This window comes from Thermobia domestica, chromosome 2 (assembly GCF_964235325.1).
Source record: "Thermobia domestica chromosome 2, izTheDome1.hap1.1, whole genome shotgun sequence".
NCBI classification, from domain to species: Eukaryota; Metazoa; Arthropoda; class Insecta; order Zygentoma; family Lepismatidae; genus Thermobia; species Thermobia domestica.
In genome coordinates, this window is record NC_137455.1 from 323,509,123 (window position 1) to 323,528,451 (window position 19,329).

The following is a 19,329-nucleotide window of genomic DNA, read 5'->3' on the forward strand; positions in this document are numbered from 1 at the left end:
AGCTTTAATTCTTGCTGGAAGATAGAAAATATTTGGTATCAATGTGCAGGAAGATCCTTGAAAAATGTCCAATGAAATATAGATTTATGCGCAGTCTCATTCCGAGAGAGATTCGTGCATATGGAAATTTATATGAATGTTTTGCAAGAACTATATGAGAAAAATAACGTTCCCCCAGGAACTGCAGAAGAACCAAAATATCAGTAACAGTAAAATATGTTCTAAATTACAGAATGAATGGAAGGATAACTTTGACAGTTTCAACCCTGAAACAGATCGACTGGACTCTTGTCATCACAATTTACTCGGAAATAATGAGGAGTTCAAAGAACTGTGGAAAGTAATGAAAATTTTGTTTATTCTTCCTCACGGAAATGTAAGAGTTGAAAGTGCTTTTTTTAAATATTAATAAAGACACGATGGTGAAAACCTTTGTAAATATTCATTGAGATTAATGTGTGATTCTGTAAAATGTTTTCGAGGACCTTGTGCAGTGGAAATAAATGGAAAAATGCTTCAACCTGTTCGTGCTTCATGAAAATGGTATGAGAAAGAAAGTCATGTAGAAAAAGCGTATCGAAGAAAATGCAGAATCGAAAAAACGTCAAATTACTATACTAGAAAGAAAGAAAACCAAGTTATCAAAAGAAGCTGATATGGAAACAGTTACGCTATCAATGTGGAAATTGCCACCTTGAGAAAATCATCTCCGCAACGCAGTGAAAACTTTCACAACTCTTTGTTATTTACAGTGCGTTTAAGCTACGATCTGTTTATTGTCAACAAAATACATAATGTAAAATTATTATTATTATTATATTTGCTTATATAAAGAATATATAAAACATAAACAGGAAAGTAAAGTGTGGATGTTGTGGTTGAGCTTTCTCACATATATTATAGAACTTTTAACTAACAAAGATTTCGTAATCGTAGAAGCTAAAATATATACTAGAAACTCAAGTAATTCAATCTGGAGGATGTTCTCTACACACCTGGAAAAGTCAGCGAAAATGAATATAGAAAATCCCTGTCCCATTCTCTTACTCGTGCTCAGCCTTATTGCTGAAAAGATTTTAAATTCTCAAGAAATTTAATAACCGTATAGGGCAAAGCAGCATTGATCCCATTCCGGAGACCTTAATGAAATGCTTCCTCAAATATACTTCAGTCTCTGCTACACATCAGTCGAACAGTTATCCATTGCACTTTATTACAATTATTTTCAATAATATATAAGTACAATCTTTGAATACATTTTGACATTAACAGGAGTAGTTTTTTTTTTCCTTTCCTTTTTAATTTAATAAAGTGAGCTTCTACCTGCCGGAGAAAAGGGGGAAAAATCGTTCCAGAATCCCAGTAGCTTGGTATCAGGGTACTCACATGTATAGGACAAATTCCAGCTCGTTTTAGTATCTTGATCATATTCAAATTCTGCTTGGAGGTATACCCTATGGTTAGTCATCTTGGAGTACTCAGTTTCGTTACATTTTGTTCATCAGGCGTTGCAAAATATCCATATTATTACCTGTTCGCTGAGGTGTCTCGTAGATCAAAAATAATGTGTACTCATCGCTCCGTATATTTTTCCAGTTTTTCTTTGTCTTTCAAGCTGTGTTAATGTTCTTCCTCAGAATAAGAGAGTAAGATGTAAAACAGGATACAAGGATAAAAGCAGGAATTAAGCAGAAGAATAACTGCCATTGATTTTTTCTCCTTGACTCGATTAGACAACATTAAAAGGTAAATGGAGGTAGTTAATAACATTGATAGCGGATCTTTTCTCAGTGTAAATGTGTTAGCTTATTTGTTTTATTTATATATAATTAATATATATTTCATTAAAAGGTATTTAGTTTGTGCACATTACAAGTTAAAAATCAATGTATTATATGATAAGTGAAGGAAATAACCGATTTTTGTCTTACATTTATACAGAGTGTTTTAAAACAACACTGCCAACATTTGGGAGATGATTCCTGACACCAAGATAAGGCAAAATGTATAGACCAACCTGTTTATAGCATGTGCTTTAAAGGTCCATATCTCCAGTACTATGGGATCTACCGTAGTGAGGTCGAAGACTTCACTTAGGAACTAGTATGTGCCATACCCAAATATCCATGTTTCAGAATTCTGCGGTACTTGCAATAATTTTTATAGCGGTAGTTGGTGAGTACTTCAAATTATATGCCGGTAGCCAAACTTCCTATATAAAAATTGTTGCGTGAGTACCTTAGGATTCGGAAACATGTATTTTTGGATAGCGCACATATTAGTTCCTAAGTAAAGTCTTGATCTGACTACGGTAGGTCCCATAGTTTTGGAGCTATGGACCTTTAAAGTTCGTATTTTCATATTTTCGGCAGCCTATAACTCCGAAAGGAAGTATTTGTGCACCCAGCTTGGTCTATACTTTTTGTTTTATCTTAGTGTCAGGAGTCACCTCCCAAACGTTGCCTGTATATGTGCTAGTTCAGTGGTATTGAAACGTAAAAAATTGAACCCTGGTCTCCGGCTTACCGCGTTAACCACTGCGCTATCCAGTCCACTGTCTTCCACACACTTTTCCACGGTACTCAGCCACTGAAACCACATGAACGGTACACAACTCCTATTCTGCTTAGACAAGCCAGTGTTCATATTGCAGAACGCATCTGGCGGTTGAATTATATACGATTAATGAACAAGGTAGCATAGTAGTCAACGCACTGGCACAATATGCCGAGACCTGGGTTCGATTCTCAGTCCAGTAGTACATTTTTCCAATACTACTACTATATATGAATACATATAGTATATATATTAAACACTACCGATTTAATATACTCATTGAAATGTATTCATATATAACCTAACCGAAATTTATCTTCTAAACAAGACTGAACAAGACTAGTACAAAATTTGATTCACACAATATTTGTGACTATCGACTTTTACTAAAATTTTTGACGAAAAGGAGCGTGAAGTTCATAAGATATAAGAAAATATTTTCTCCTTATTAACCTTATTTGGATAGCCCGAAGAACATCGCCGAGCAGCGACTGGAATTATAGGTGAATAAAGTACAGTAGAGCGTCGATTATCCGAAGTAATTGGGGGACATGGGTGTTCGGAAAACTGGTTTGTTCGGATAATCGAACTGTACATGTTTATTTGCCAAAAAGAAGTACTGTACAGTAAATTTATTCATAAAAACAGACATCTCTTTAAGTATTACAAAGTAACGTACAAAGGCAACTTTAGTAAGAATATATAGTATGTGGTACAGTTTATTAAACAAAAATATGTACATATTACATACGCATTTTGCATGAATAATACACACAGTACACAAAATTAACGTTTAAAAAAATGCCGCTACTTCTACAGCCAGTGCCAAACCGACAGAAGTGTGCTGATTGTTGAAACACAGCGACTGGCGGCTTGGCCGGTCAGCAGTGCCTTATGAAGGCCCCATTAGATGCAATCTTCCGCCAGCGGTGGCTCAGTGCAGCGACTACTGTGGGAAACTTGATTTGGGAGTGAGGGGAATGATGGACGGTAGGGTGGGAGAGTAACAGGTGCGAGCGAGTACACAGTTCGGTTAAGCGGTCGTTCGGTTGACCGACATTCGGATAATCGACGCTCTACTGTATTCCAGTTCTATCGTACGCTATCGTACGAACACGTCATGTGTAAGCAGTTGTTAAGTACGTATTTTTATAGAGTAGCCTTCTGCTGGAGATTCTGTACTTCTACTGGGTGCCTTCCTAGGCGGCAGATAAGGAAATGCCCGACAGGTGGTGGGTACCGGTAATTCTGGGGTTGACCAAACTAACACTGATGCCATTCAGTTAGTAAAGGAGTCTACAGAAGTTAGCTACAGACAGTCCCGAAAGAAAAAAAAAAAAATAAAATAAAGAAAAAGACTGATCCTCTAGATTGGGGGTTGAAAGCTAATTAGCCTATAACAGAAACCGTAGCCCCTGAGTAAGGAAATAGATCTAACGAACAGAATCTGGAAATGAAAGGATGATTTAAGCTTGGACACCAGGAATGTACAATGTTTATGCCGGGGAAGAAGAATTTGTAAGAAAAACGAAATAAAGGACATAGACATCGTAACATTCCAGGAGCTAAGATGGGAAGGTACAGAAGTGATTGTTAAAAGAAATTATATAATCTATTACAGCGCAACACAAGAAAATGCTGGACAGTTCGGAGCATGATTGATGATATCTACATATGAAAAATAATGTGATTTAGTTTGATCATACAATAGAACATTGTTAATCCGGACCCCGATAAGCCGGACAGGCAAAATGCAAGGTTTTATATGTGACTAGAAGTCAGCAATCGCATTTGTCATATTGCTCCTTGACAGTTAAGAATATTGTACTGTATTTGCTCATTGTTGTGGATATTATTGAAATGCTTAACAGATTAACATTGGTAACCAGCATCCAACTCAAGCGGTATTTATTATTATTATTATTATTATTATATATTTATTTCACTGCGGTCGTAACATTGCAAAATCCGACTCGCTTTTGAATTACGTCACTGTGCCACACCATGATAATACAGATATATCGTATGTATGTTACATTTTACTGTATATATATAAGCCTATGCTCTTTAAGTACACCATAATAAACCTATTTTTTGCTATAAACAAAGTTTTAATGCAGTTTCGACTGTTCTTTTAGGTTATTTCAGTTAATCTGGGGTTCCGTTGAATCCGATGAACTTACGCCCCCAATTAGTCCGGTATAACAAGATTTTACTGTATTAGTGTAAAGAAGAGAAAACTTTTTAGGTATCTCTGTTATACCCACGAGCAGAGAGACATCAAAAAACAGCAAGAAACTAGAAGAAGCATAAGAGAAAATATCCGTTATGGTATCCATAATAAAAGTAGATTTTAATACAAAGGTAGAAACCAACAAGAAGCGGGGTTGCAGGAAGATACTGTCCACATGAAGCAATACAGAATAAACTGCAATTAATACTACGTGTCCCTTGTGACAGGTCGCTGCGCGCGTGGTGCTCAATGCTGCGTTGCCAGCTTTTGCGTCGAATATTGAAACTACACGAGTAGAACAAGTGAATTGTTTCTTGTTCTATATTAACATTTACTAAATGTAGAATGCTAAATGACAAAAATGAACTAAAAGGAATGCTTTCAGTAACCACCAGGTGCACTGCTCAAGTTGACATTCGACTAAAACAATGTGCATTTGTTCATATTCAAACTGGCAACGTGCGGAGAGGGTGAAATGTTTACCACTGCAGAACGAGAGAAATGAGCCACTGTAATTTGCTGAACGTGCTGTTGTCATAGAAACAGTCCTTCTTGGCTGATTGTTATGACCACGTGGAGGAAGGAAAAAACAGAGGAAAGCAACTGTCACAAGGGACAAGTTGTATCGATTGAATTATAAGTTAATAGTTAAAAGTACGTGCTTTCTGCATAAAATGACACACTAGAAACTCGGAAATCAGCAGACAGTAACATAAACGGTAATCACATTGATCGAATTAACTGTAGACGCTCATCATCCATCATCAGTTGTAGTAGTTACAGAGGATACAAGTGCAGTTCAAACCACTATTCGATTAAACTGAGAGAGAAGGTAGGTAGAAAAAAGTTGAAATACAGGGAGTCCGTAAAGTCCTGCAGGAAAGTAAAACTCTGTAACTTGGAAACTACGTAATGTATTAACAAATACTTTTTGGTGTACTTACAGAAATCAGGGTGTCTAGCAGTCGGGAAAATCGGGAAAGTCGAGAATTTGTCTTAAATTTAAAAAATGGTCGGGAATTCGGGGATTTGTCTGGAATTTGCGAAAAAAAGTCGGGAAAAATGGACGCACATCATGCCGTCAACGAATTTTCAAGAAAGGTGAAAAGATGAATTTCGCTTGGTAAAAGAAGGGAAGACGAAGTTAACTGCAGAATGTGTGTGGTGTCATACCACATTTTCGTTTGACACCATGGGACGTACAGCTTTCGTTTGACACCATGGGACGTAAATCAGTCAGAACAGGTCGCTACCATAGAGGAGGAGATCAAAAAATTGCATGATTAGATTGTTTCATTGCATATATGAAGAAGGAGACATTCTATGATCAGGTAAGAACTCGTACACTTTTTCATTACATTCAACCTTTCCTAATTTTACGAAAACATTTTTTTTTTTTTAGAATGAGTCGGGAAAAATTTGGAAATGGTCGGGAAAAGTCTGGAAAAACTCTGGAAATTGCTGAGAGAAATTTGCTAGACACCATGAGAAAGGTTCAAAGTTTTGTTTCAGCTAGTTAAGGTTCATCGCCAAACCTCCAATTGTGCATCATTCACGTCCAAATACTCTTGCAGTCTTTTTGGGAAACCAAGAATTTCGTGTTGGTGGTGCTCGTCTGGAATGTTCAAAATCACATCAGTTATTTTGTTCTTGAGATTGTGCAGATTAGCTGGCTTCTGCGAATACACCTTGGTCTTCACGTGTCCCCACAGCCAGTAATCACAAGGCTACAAATCTGGTGATCTTGCAGGCCAAGGTGTGGATCCACTTCGGCTAATCTCTCTCTCCTTAAATTCTTCGTTAAGAAACTGTCGAACTTGAAGGCCATAATGTGGCGGTGCCCCATCCTGTTGCATGTGGACCTCATTAAGGATGCCTAACCTAGCAAGTTCTGGCAAAAGGAATGTCTGTAGCATGTTCAGATAATTGTTACCATTTACCTTCTCTTCCTCGAAGAAAAAAGGGCCGATAATGTAGTTCATTGAAACAGCACATCACACATTGACCTTGGGACTACCCCGCTTGTGCTCCTCGAATTCACGTGTATTTTCCACTCCTCAAATTCGGCAGTTGTGCCTGTTCACTTTTCCCGACACATGAAATGTGGCTTCATCAAAAAACAGAAATCGAGACAGGTCACCATCTTCTTGTAAGCGGGTAAGCATTGACTCACAGAATTCCATTCTCATGTCAGTCTTCCTCTATCAGCTCGTGCACAAATTTTAACTTATAGGGCCTGACCTTCAAATTCTTGCGTACGATCTTGTGTAAACGTTGACTTCGGTATTCCCAGTTCCAATGACCTACGTTTCAGCGACTTCATTGGACTCCTGGCTACGCTGTCCTGCAATGTGTGAATCACATCGTCACTCGTTCGTGGCCTTCCACTTCATGGTAAATCTGACACACTTCCCGTTTCTTTGAACTTCTCGTACCACCTCTCGATACTTGTTTCTGCTGGGGGTGTTTTCCCATACGTTGTTTGAAACTTTCTCCGCACTGAAACGCAAGATTTTAATTCCGCAAAGCACAAAACACATTGTGCCTTTTCTTTAATAGACGCCATCTTAAGTCACATGATTACCAGCGCAAACGTCATCGAGCATTGTGGCCAGAACGAAACTTCCCTTTTTCCAACCCCAAAAATTTATACACTTAAACGTAACGATTGCCAAGTTATAGAATTATACTTTCCTGTAGGACTTTATGGACTCCCTGTAGGAAAAAAAGGTAAAACCGAGAATGGGCACGAATCATTGAAACTAAGGAAAAGGATTAAGAGTATTGAAGAGTAGTAAGGACGAGAATCGTACTGAAACCGACAAAAGAATATGAAACCTACAAGAGAAATGGCATCGAATTAAGGAAGTAATTGCAGAGGCAGCGAAACGAACGATTGAAAGAAGGTAAAGGGAATGAAAACAGTAATCTTATATATAAAAGAGAACGCACAAATCCTTTGTTCCCTCATCACGCTAATACGGCTGAACCAATTTCTTTCATTTTTGGGGGGTTATTAGGATTTGGACCCTAGATGGTTTTTATCATATCACTTTAATTTTTAATTACCAGTGTCTTGAGATAATTGACCATTCAAGTGTCCATAACGTACAAATCCTGTGTTAGTTCATCATAGGTATAAAAATAAACGTATTTATATGCAACCCGCATGACCGTATCACTCGGCGGGTTAACATAAATGACAGGCGCTATAATGTTAACATTTACTGCAATTTGAAAGCGAAAAAGTAAAAATTATCTAAGTAACAAAGTTTATTTCGTTCCGGGGTGACCGCAGCGAAGCGGGGTGAACGCTGCTAGTGGTTTAATAAAGAATTCGAAGAAATAATTACAAAAAAAAGCGAAGAAAGAACAACATGGACGAATTTGAAAGCGTAAAGGAATATGAGAAAACAAAGTTTGTATAAAGAAGAAACGAGAAACTATAAATTCGTGATTGATAAAAGGTCCCCACCAATCAAAGAGGACAGAATATTTTAAAGAACAGCTAAATCCGGTAAAAGTAGTTCAGGAGGAAAAGAAAGAAAAAATGATCTTTTAGAACGGTCACGAAGAGAATAACAGAATGAAAATAAAAGTGACAGGCATAAAGCTCATACACATCATCACATGAAGAAGGCTAAAGAACAACAGAATAAATGAAGTATGCAGGTACAGAAACTACTAAAGAAATGGAAGGTAAAAGATAGATGTGAGACGAGGAAATACAGAAGGTTGTTCTGTTTATATATGACCACTTTTGACGGCTACTCACCTTAAGAAAAACCGCGCCGCCACCACCGATCATGTTTTATTGGAGCCCCAGCATTGTAGATTATCACACGGATCGCCCTTATGAATGGGTCAAGCGTAACATATTTCCGCCAGTACATCTAACATTATTTATTACTGATGGGTTCCGGAAACATAGCTACATATGGAAGTAACAATGGTTGTTTTGCATTTGCAATTTTTAAGTTATTGAAAGAAAGTATAAAAAGCAAATGGATCAAAGATAAAGGAGGCAAGGAAACATATTTACATGAAAATAAAAGTGAAACACACACCAACCTAAGCTTTCCTTACCTAGCAGGCGTATTGTTTGGAACCGTGCGCTTAGATTGAAAATGACATTTACTAAATCTACTCATCTATTGCCATAAAAAGATAAAAACTTCAGATTGTTTTAAAATTAGTGTTCCAGTACTAATTTTACTCTTTTTGTTTCTTTGTTTTATAGTTCCAAGGCTAGTGATTGGTGCCGTGTACAAGCATCTGGGTGAAATGATGAAGTTATTGTGGACAAAAGACTTGAAAATGAGTACAGTTCATGTTGTTGATTTGTGTAGAGCAATTTGGCATTTATGTCAACATGGAAGATCTGGTGAAATTTATAATGTAGTGGATAAAGGTGACACAACTCAGGGAAAAATTAGCAGTTTAGTGTCCGAGATCTTTAACATTAATCACGATTATTGGGGTTCTGCATTGTCCACTATTTGCAAAGTAAGTAATAATTTTTCTTTTTATTAATAGTGTGGAACATTGAGATACTAAAGAACAATAAATAAATAAAATAAAAATAAATAAATTTTACCGCTGACCCTCTAATTCAATATCGTTCAGTGCTTAGGATATCAATCGTCTTAGGATGTCAGTGCTGTCAATCGTCTACTAGGCTACAGTAATTTACAATGATGAAACATGTTTACTATAGCGATGTTAGTCCAATAAAAAGTGTTTAAAAGCAGCATATACAATTGAGTTTAATTTACATAATTTAGTTAAGTTGTCTTTCATACCGGATCATCCAAGTAATTGTCGTATTTTTGCACTGTTAGTTAAGGAACGATAAGTTATCTGGAACACTACCATTAGTTGGAAACCTCCTGCCAACTAGTTATGCTGAATCCCGCGTCGAAAGAAGTCATCAGTTTTGGAGGCAAAGAACTGGGTCATTTTTCGTCGTACATCATCCTCATCTTGAATTGTATTGTCGGAAAGTTGGTTTTTCAGACTGCGAAAAACACAGTAGTCTGTTGGTCCAAGACCTGGTGAAAACGCTGGGTGGGGATTTTCTGCAGCCATATTCCTGGATCTTAGCGTGGGACATATGTGGGGTGCGCATTATTACCGTGGGTGAACACAGCCTTACGATGAACCAGAGCAGGGCATTTTTCCAACAATCCAGTCCGTAGGCGTTCAAGCTGCTGACAGTAAACATCTGCATTAACTATCTGGTTAGTGGCAATTGCTCAAAATGGATATCCCATCAAACAGTCAACATCACTTTGCAGAAATGGACTCAGCTCCTGTCCAATCTCCCCCTGCCTGTTTTAAGTGCCCAGTGACATTTGCGTGTAATGTTAAGGTAGAGAACCTACTTTTTAATCTCCTGTCATCACTCTGTCTGTCCAGAAATGGCTCACGTCTGTGACGGTTGAGCAGGAGACTGCAGATGTCCGCTCGCTTCTGTTTCTGTTCAGGCGTTAACGCATAGGGTACCCATTTACCAGATTTCAGCATGTACCCAGGGTTCTGCAGATGATGATGAACGGTCGAATGGGTGACATAGATTTCTTGACCAATTTTTCAACAGTTTGCATTGAATTTGTCTCCACCGCTACTCGCAGGGCATCGTTGTCCAGCTGGACAGGTCTCTTTTCTCGTTGCTTATCGGTGAGGCTGGTGTTCCCAGGCCGAAGATGTGGAACCACCTCTGGCACTTCCGCACATCTAAAACACCCTTTCTGTATGCAGCATTGGTGATCCATGCCGCTGTGCTGGCAGTCTCTCCTCGTTAAATTCATACAGCATGACATGCCATATGTTGTCCTCCGATACTGACATGATCAACATAAACCATAATTCAGAACGTGGAGTAGACCGTTCTTCTTATACACACTGCTGCACAATGAAATGTCTTATATGACTTAGCTGTGGCAGTGCCCTCTACTTCACTATTTGCTTTTCAGATGGCGTCATTGCTGCGGTCATCGAGAAAACGACATTACGTACTGTACGGATTGAGCTGATAAATATGAAGTGTAGATTTGTACAGACAAGCAAAAGACAGTCTTGTGAATCAAGTTTATACGAGAATGGCCAAACGTGATATGTCACTTTTTGGGCCATTTTCTGATTTTTCGCTCCAGTAGTTGGTCATATTGAGATGTATATACTGGAAAATATTGATAATGTGTTAATTAAAGTATCTATTTAAATTTTGCTTTTATCAGTGAACTAAAAGTATTTTAAATTTAATTCATGGTTGTAATTTGTTTGCCTGTACAAAAGTACATATCATGTTTTACCATTGTATAGAAATATAGGACATCTACATTCTTATCAATGTACTATCAATCTTCGTACTTTGTTCTTAAGTTGCCTAACATGTATCCCTTAGTACATAGGTTTCTTAAACACAAAGATATACGGGTTAGTACTGTTAGAATTAAATTCAAATAAATCTGCGAAGAATTATGTTTGTATGTGTTGTTACGTAACAATAGCAATCTTGGCTCTCAAGAGAAGAGCTGGTTTAAGAGGGTTTGCACAATTTGAATTCAATTTATTTCTTTGGGGGACGTCAAAGACCTTTGCTAATGAACGAAGGGTGAATACAAGAGGTCTTCGGCGAACAGTATAATGAAGTACTGATCGGTGAACATCGTCGTTAAGTTGATAACATTTCCGAACCGTACTATCATTAAAAGGAAAAAAATTTTACACACAAAGTACCATTGTGTAAATGGCACTAATGAGGTGGAGAATGCTTTTAATTTTGTTTATATTTATTGTATCTGTCTTTCATTGGTAATATTGATTTGACAAATGTAATGTGCTTTACGGCAATAGAGAATATTATCATCTTAAGTGTTCTGCCTCACCTGGAACTCACATTCTGTGCTAAGTTCCTATTTACGTATTAGCTTCGTTAATCGTTTTGTCTTACCCTAAGTATATGATTTGTTGTGAAAAAAATGCGTCCTAATAGTTTCTAATTTCCAATTTTATTCTTCTTTTCACAGTTTGGCCGACATTTTCCCATAGCTTTTCCATGCTTATGTTTTCACCCGCAAATAATAACACTTAAGTCTCTTTCTTAGTTATTCTTTTAGAGATCTGCGAAATATTCTCCGTTGTCTTCTGTCGCACTTAGCCCATGCATTGTTCCTTGTTCATACTTCTGTTCATAGTAGTAGCACAAATAATGCAGTATACTAATAGAGAGTGAATTATTTTCATGTGTAAACATCTTTTGCGTTTTTTATATGTTTATATATATATATATATATATATATATATATATATTTTAAATATTTAGTTTTGCTTTTAATCTTTGCTTTTCAGACAGTAAATTCTATAGGGTCGACTGATAACCCAGTACCTTGTTCCGTTTGAGATTGGGAATATCTGACCTTGAATCCTGAAACGTGTTTAATTCATGCGATGTTGATTTCCTTGCTTTATCAATCACAAGTAAATTCTGATATGGTATCTTGATGAGAGGCGAGTTGTGAACTGTCCAGTTTGTCTTTAGTGATGATAATAATAAGAACATGCAGATTAAAATGGGTGTATATTATACCTTCTAGAACAATAAGGACTTTTATCAACATGCCATGTTGTTGCAAGCAACTAAGAAGTAGGTCTCAAATAGGAATCTTTAGTCCTCACGGAAATGTAGATTTTCCACAAAGTCAAAATATTTTCCGAAGCAACTATTAGCTATAACATTGTCCGAAATAATCTTACAAATTAATAATATGAAATATGAGCACAATCCCAAGTACAAATACAACTAGAATATTTCAGAACATTTCTAATTTGTGAAAGCTCGATATTTTGTTATATATATATATATAAAACTTAAGACAGTCTGCAAGAACATAGGCTAATGTGAAATTTACTGAAGGTTGATAAGAAGTGAACATTATCTTTTATCAGAATTGGAGTCTTGATGAGCCATATTTAACTCTGTGTGTCGTAGGTTTATAGCTTTACTTTATATCGTGAAATTTCAAATTATTTGAAATTAATTTCTGTTTCTGATTTTGAATTTTCAGACTGATATGTCTAGTTTAGTAGAAGAAGTAAATGACAAACATCTGGGACCATGGGCTGAAGCATGTTCCGTAGATGGCGTAGAAAACACACCATTAACTCCGTATCTCGATCAGGAATTGCTTTATAATAAACATCTGTATTTAGATGGAAGCAAGTTGGAGAAGACGGGATTTACGTTTACAGTGCCTGAAGTAACGAAAGAGAAATTAATGGAGGTATTTGTTCACATAGAATAAAAGAGTATGTTTTAGTAATTGAAATAATAGGCTTTCTTAAATGTTCATTCCCTTAATCATTAAATTTCTCATTGTTTTCATCATCATCGACTAAAAATCTCTTGTCATTTTGAATTTGCTGTTTTCTTGTTAATTCGTAGGATAATACTGAGCACCATTTTTCTTTTATGCGTGCATAAAGTGTATAGATAAATTAAGCAGCATTGTTGCTTATATTGTGAAAATGAATAATCTGTAAAGCAATGTAATTACACTCTTTTTTTTTTCTTTTCTCTGTTTTCCATGGGTTATTATTACCTTGAGGAAAATATTAGGAGAAAAATTAAACGAATGAAGAAGAACTGGAAATGGTTAAATAACGTAGATTCCCACACTATACTAATCCGTAAATATACATCATCGTAACAAGTAGACATCCTCAGGCAAAACGATTTCGTTGAAACACTAAACGAATGCTAGCAGTCGATGAGTATGACGTAGATGGTAGTGTGAACATGCAATACAAGGTTGTATTTTGGCGCGTGCGAACGTGTCTTTGAGTAGCTGAAGGAGTTTACTTGAAGACATATTCCCGGCGGGAGCTCATGTGGTTCGGATTCCACGTTCATCAGTAGGTCCACGTCTCATATAGCCTCGCTGCTGAAAAGGGACGTTAACCTCAAAATCTACTCTACTCTACTTGAAGACATAATTAGAAGTTGGTACTGGGGTGGAAGTCAGCACATCATCAATGCTGTAATACATGTACTGTTAACAATTATCATCAGGATTACAGTGCAGTTCAAACAAGACGGGACGATATGCGTAGACTAAGATAGGATCGACCGGAACCAATGCCACACATGAAAAATGCGGACGCAAAGAGTAAGATGAGCCAAATCTGCCAATGACATTGCAGCCAACCTTGAACCGTTCAGTGTTATGCAGAAGTGTACCGACGAGTCGCTAAAAAAGAGCTTTTACTTGACAAAACTGCAAATGATACAGAGATAAAGCCGGACCACCACCATGTGTAACAAACGATAGCACTTTCGGAATCATGTTATATTCTCCAATGGGAGACGATTTTGCCAACGGATCGACAGACCATGATTCACAACAATTCATCAGTCATACGGTGAAATACTGAACGATGTAAAGTGTCACAGTGTGGTTTGCAGTTTTAAAAGATAGTCGGTTTTTTTTTTTTTTTTTTTTTTTTTTTTTTTTTTTTTTTTTAATATATGGGTACATCAATGCTGCGACATGCGTGGACACATTGCAAGGTGGATTTTTATCTTTCTTTGAAACAGGTGGACTGTCGCCATGCTGTTAATGGATGGCAGGGCTCAATGTGATAAAGCAGAGCTAACCACCCGGTAGAGCAAGTGAAAGGAGCACACTGCCGTGGACCCGACAATTACCTCACTCTAGCGACGCTTCTGTTGGAAAGTCAGAAATAATCCCTGTAATCGACAATAACTGTAACACAAGGATTTATGTTGTCCTGTGCCCAAGTGGGCCCGGCCGGTTGGACCCACTTTAAAACCCACCTGGGTTTTTGAGCTTTTTGTTAGTATTTTATTGATACAATTAAGGTGATCACATTGAAAGTGATTTTTATCAGATTTTGGACTTTCCTTGGGCGAATTAAATGCGTTCACGTTAAGGTTACAACATTCAACATAAGACCTTCATAAAGTTCTGAATGCACTGAATTGGAGCCGCGGTGGCTCAGTGGTAGAGCGTTCACCTCTGGTGCTTGGGGTCCCGGATTCGATTCCAGCCTCCGCCAAGTGAACTTTGTGGTGGACAAACACCGTGTGCGTGGGTTTTGGGGTTCTCCCGTTTCCTCCCACTTTCTTCATTCCACCATTTCATTCATTACTCATCATCACCGTCTCCTTTAGCCTAACCGACATAAGCGTGGGACGTAAAACAAAGATTTCATTTTTTTAATGCACTGAATGGGTTAAAAAAAACTTGGCTTGAGATAATTATAGAACATATTCATTTTTATGCTTATAACCTATTTGAAATAAAATATGCAATTTAATGTTAGAAAATACTTTCCGTGAATAGTGTGCTCGCCGAATCGACGGCGTCGAGGGACGTTATCCCTTATACGTTTGATAAGGCCATGAATGTCGGTACTACCAGTAAATATGTAGTGCATTAGTATTATTACCTTTGATATATTTTATATTAGTATATTTTATTACATTTTATGGTAACACAAGTGTTCTTCAGTAACATTTGGTTTTCCAACAATAGTTTATTCCAGTTTTGTTGCTACTCTTCAAATAAGCATTCTGTAGAACCAACAGCAGCAATAGCGTAAAACTTCTTGTCAAATTTAAGAAGCTTAATGCTCAGTTCCGAAAACCATGTAACGCTTACTATTTCAAGTGCTGATATTAATTATATATTTGTTAATTGTTTTAAATTAATTTTCTGAAAAGAACCTACTTGCAACAAGTGCTCGGGAAATTCCCGTAACTGAACGCACAAGGTATCGGAAGTGAACTTCAACAATAAAACTATTTATTTTACACTGGAAAATATTTAATTTCATTTTAAGACATTTTGAAACATTTATTTTATAAAACATGAGTTATATATTTGTTTTAAATTAATACATTTGGTGTTCATATTTGGCGAACGTCACTGAGGTTCCTGGGATGACTCGATCTAATATTTGTTCGTCTGCCTGTCTGTACCACACATACTGCAGGGTACCACTTTCAGTCTTTTAAGTTTAAATTTTCAGGATACAAGCACAAGACACACTAAATTTCCTGTACAGGTTTTGGCGGCATACCAATGTAAAATTTCAAAATGGCAGCCATTTTATTTTCAAAATAACGGGTATCCACGCTACAAAGCACAATTTTCTGTCTTTTAAGTTGAAATTTTCAGAGTAGAAGCACGAGACACTCTAAATTAGCTGTATATATTTTGGCGGCGATCGAACATAAAATTTCAAAATGGCGACCATTTTTTTCAAAACAGTAGTGAATAGAAAATTGTTGCAAGTTGTGACAATGATAAACTTGAAATATAAATCACATTTTAACACTTTTACCCCAAAGACATTGAAATATTTCAAAATAATAATAATAAAACCCGAAAAAAACCATATGGGCCTAGGTGGGTTGGGCTTTTTCAATAACCGGGTTTTTTCAATCCCTCAGTAACATGTCTTGTGATTTACAAGCACTAGCTGTACAGTGTTCAGTTTTTCACGTACAATTGCTGCGAGTACACATTTGGACTGATCGTGGGGTGAGGGTGAGGTTAGTGGATTTACATGATACTAACCTATGATAACACATGCCGTTGAATATCGTGAGGAACCAGTTTCTCATCACACGTCAGCATTCTGTCTAGCAGCAGATCTTGTCCTTCACGAGACAACAAAGAAGCACAATAGACATGTGCTCATTTCTCTTTCTAAACTCCAGTCAACTTATTTTGGACCTATTTTTGTATTTTATACAATTTCCCAACTTGTTGAAGGTGTTAGCTAATTGTTTCTGTCTGCGATTGAATGCTTTTCATATATGCATGCTGGCCACAAAGACACCACTTACTGACTTTTTGTGCACGAATTCAAAGGTTTAGGGAGCGCATGTAGTGCCAATATAGAAATCTGAGGGACTTTCTTCGATACGTAATATTAAGAGCTACCTGCGTATAAATCAAATGAACGCAGCAAAAATACTTTATTTCTTTTATATCTGTTTTTTCTTTGAACACATTTCTTTTATTTTGTAGCTCATAGTTACTTCGTGATCCAAGTAGGTTTCCATTGCTTCAGGGTCTGTATCAGCATGAAATATGTCCTCACTCGATATCAAACTCGAGATACTGACATCGAAGGTACGCGCTGTAACCACTCAGCTGCTCCATTAACATGCTCAGCTGTTCATGTGAATTAACATTCTTTTATTCAGAATATCTCAGAAATTAGGATCGGGTAATGTTGCACGAACGGAAGGTAGTTAAGGACGATTTGTGTATGGTAGTGAGTAATAGAGGAGAAAAACTGTCCGTATTGACTGTAAGGTCTGTCCGCCATCTTGGATTCAGCTTAAGTTATTAAGTGGGACTGGCCATGTGATACGTGTTGTACGGCTTGCGTTCGCAGTATTTTGTCATTTTGTATATCATGTGTACGGTGCTTATGGATAAAACACGACTCTGTTGAATTTCGTAAACAGTTAAAATGTGTTCCGCATAGTCCTTGCAATAGGACACAAACGAAAAAAGTAATAAAAAGTGCTCAAAATCAAGGAAAAGCAGGGTTTAGTTTTGAAAATGTACTTACGCTTCGCCCAACCATGATGCGCTTCGCTGCTGGTCTGCCGACCTTACTCATATGTGCAGGTGCGCCGTCGTATACTCTCGCCCCGGGCGTTGATTTTTCACGGCACGGCACCCTTTTTGCACATGTTTATCTGAACTATTTGTCTAATTGTAAAAGGGCACTCCTACGTCATACATCGACCAGTTGGAAATTCTGAGCTAGAGGAACGAATAATGCTCTATACTTTCATTTATCTTATTAATAAGTGGTAGTATATTATGTCGCACTTTTTCTATGATCAGAAAACAAAATCCATACAATTTTTTAAGAGAGTACAATGTTAGCAATTTAGCAATCTAATAGAAGTTCTTTTGATTCGTTGATATCACAGGTGCATAGATTGTATAGTTTCTACATAACACTCACTTTCTTTTACATGTATGTTAATATGAGTTTATATTTTTACAGATTTTAGATGACTATGCTTCTATGAACTTGTTTCCACGTTCACTGCTCCATTGAGGTGAAGTTACTTAAGTTCAATCAATGCTTTGACCTGTGATACACTTGTGAAGGGAGAAGAAAGAACTGTGACTACGGAAGACTGTGAATAAGCTTTAGGACGAAGCGATACCACTTATGAAAAGAACTAATTCACTTTGTTGTGATTGTTCTCTTTATAATGATAGTTAAAACAATAGTTTAGCATCAATTTGTCTTTATTGTAATCTTGCACTCATCTATTTTCATGCACTTTTTTTTTTTTTCAACTTTTTACGATACATGTATTTTATAGAGCTTAAGTGATACGAAAATTAGGGCATAATAACTTTTTTTGATTCTCTTGTTAGCGTCAGTGTAAGAAAAAAATAAGATGATGTTATTGTTGGTTATTTCACAGATGTAAGTTTTTTGTCAAGTAATTTCATGAATTTTTAGTCATATAATGTTTCTAGTTATTTCTCATATATATATATATATATGATGAATTTTGTTATTGCTCACGCGAAAATAAAAGTATTAGTACAGAATTGAGTGTTGTAATAAGGAATCAGGTAGAGCACTTCGGGTATGAATTTAATTTTGCAATAAAATATTGCATTTAATATTTTCCGTAAGTTTAAGATAAGAAACTTTTTGAAACAGTATTTTCTCAAGGACTATAAAACTTCTATACTTTCCAAGTAGAAGCATTTGTCACTAAAGTGATATTTTGCAGATTTTAGATTTTTGCATATGATGGAATTACATTAGAATTGATAAATGATGTATGTTTCCAGCAAGTGTTATTGTTAATATTTTTGTAATTTATATGATAATATAAAATGATCCTAGAAAAATTGTTGTATGTGTATTTTATTCTTTTCAAACATAGAAGGTAATGAATGTATTTTCATTCACTCTGTTATAAACGTTTAATAATTTAAAATAGGGATTGCAACATACGCCTCGTGAACCCCATATTTCCAGGAAAGTATTATGTGCAGCATGCAGCCTGAAGATGTATATCGTTAGTAAAATATGGTCACATTTTCGCAATATATAAACTTGTATGTTGTTCCCTACTTTTAGCACCAGTGAGGTTCGCGAATCATACGGGGGACGATTAGATTTTTCCGATCCTATCATAGAAAGAAGTATTTTATGAATGAGTTTTTATATTACTAGTGTTTAGTGACCCTTTGTATATTTGCATTGTTAATTTCAAATATGAGTGATGACCTTCGTGGCTAAGCGGTTAGCATACGCACCTTTGGCGTGGGAGACCCGGCGTGAGCTCATGTGGTTCGGATTCCACGTTAATCAGTAGGTCCCCGTTTCACATAGCCTTGCTGCTGAACGGGACGTACGTTAAACTAAAACTCAACTCAGGAATGAGTGGTGTTCTGTTTTTTTTCCAGAGGTTTAACTTTGTGAAGTTGTAACAACGTGCCGGAATGGAGAAG

The 19,329-nt window shown here is 36.7% G+C and overlaps 1 protein-coding gene across 1 annotated transcript in view; it reads left to right on the plus strand.

Annotated features, from left to right (window-relative positions):
• LOC145678669 (uncharacterized) overlaps positions 1 to 18,723 on the plus strand; it is a 53,344-nt gene extending 34,621 nt beyond the window's left edge. The window contains exons 5-7 of the mRNA XM_081749061.1: positions 9,030 to 9,295; positions 12,859 to 13,074; positions 17,852 to 18,723. Coding sequence (XP_081605187.1) covers positions 9,030 to 9,295; positions 12,859 to 13,074; positions 17,852 to 17,905 — 536 coding nt within the window. The 3' untranslated portion in view covers positions 17,906 to 18,723. The remainder of the gene's footprint in view (positions 1 to 9,029; positions 9,296 to 12,858; positions 13,075 to 17,851) is intronic.
• Positions 18,724 to 19,329: the final 606 nt, after the last annotated feature.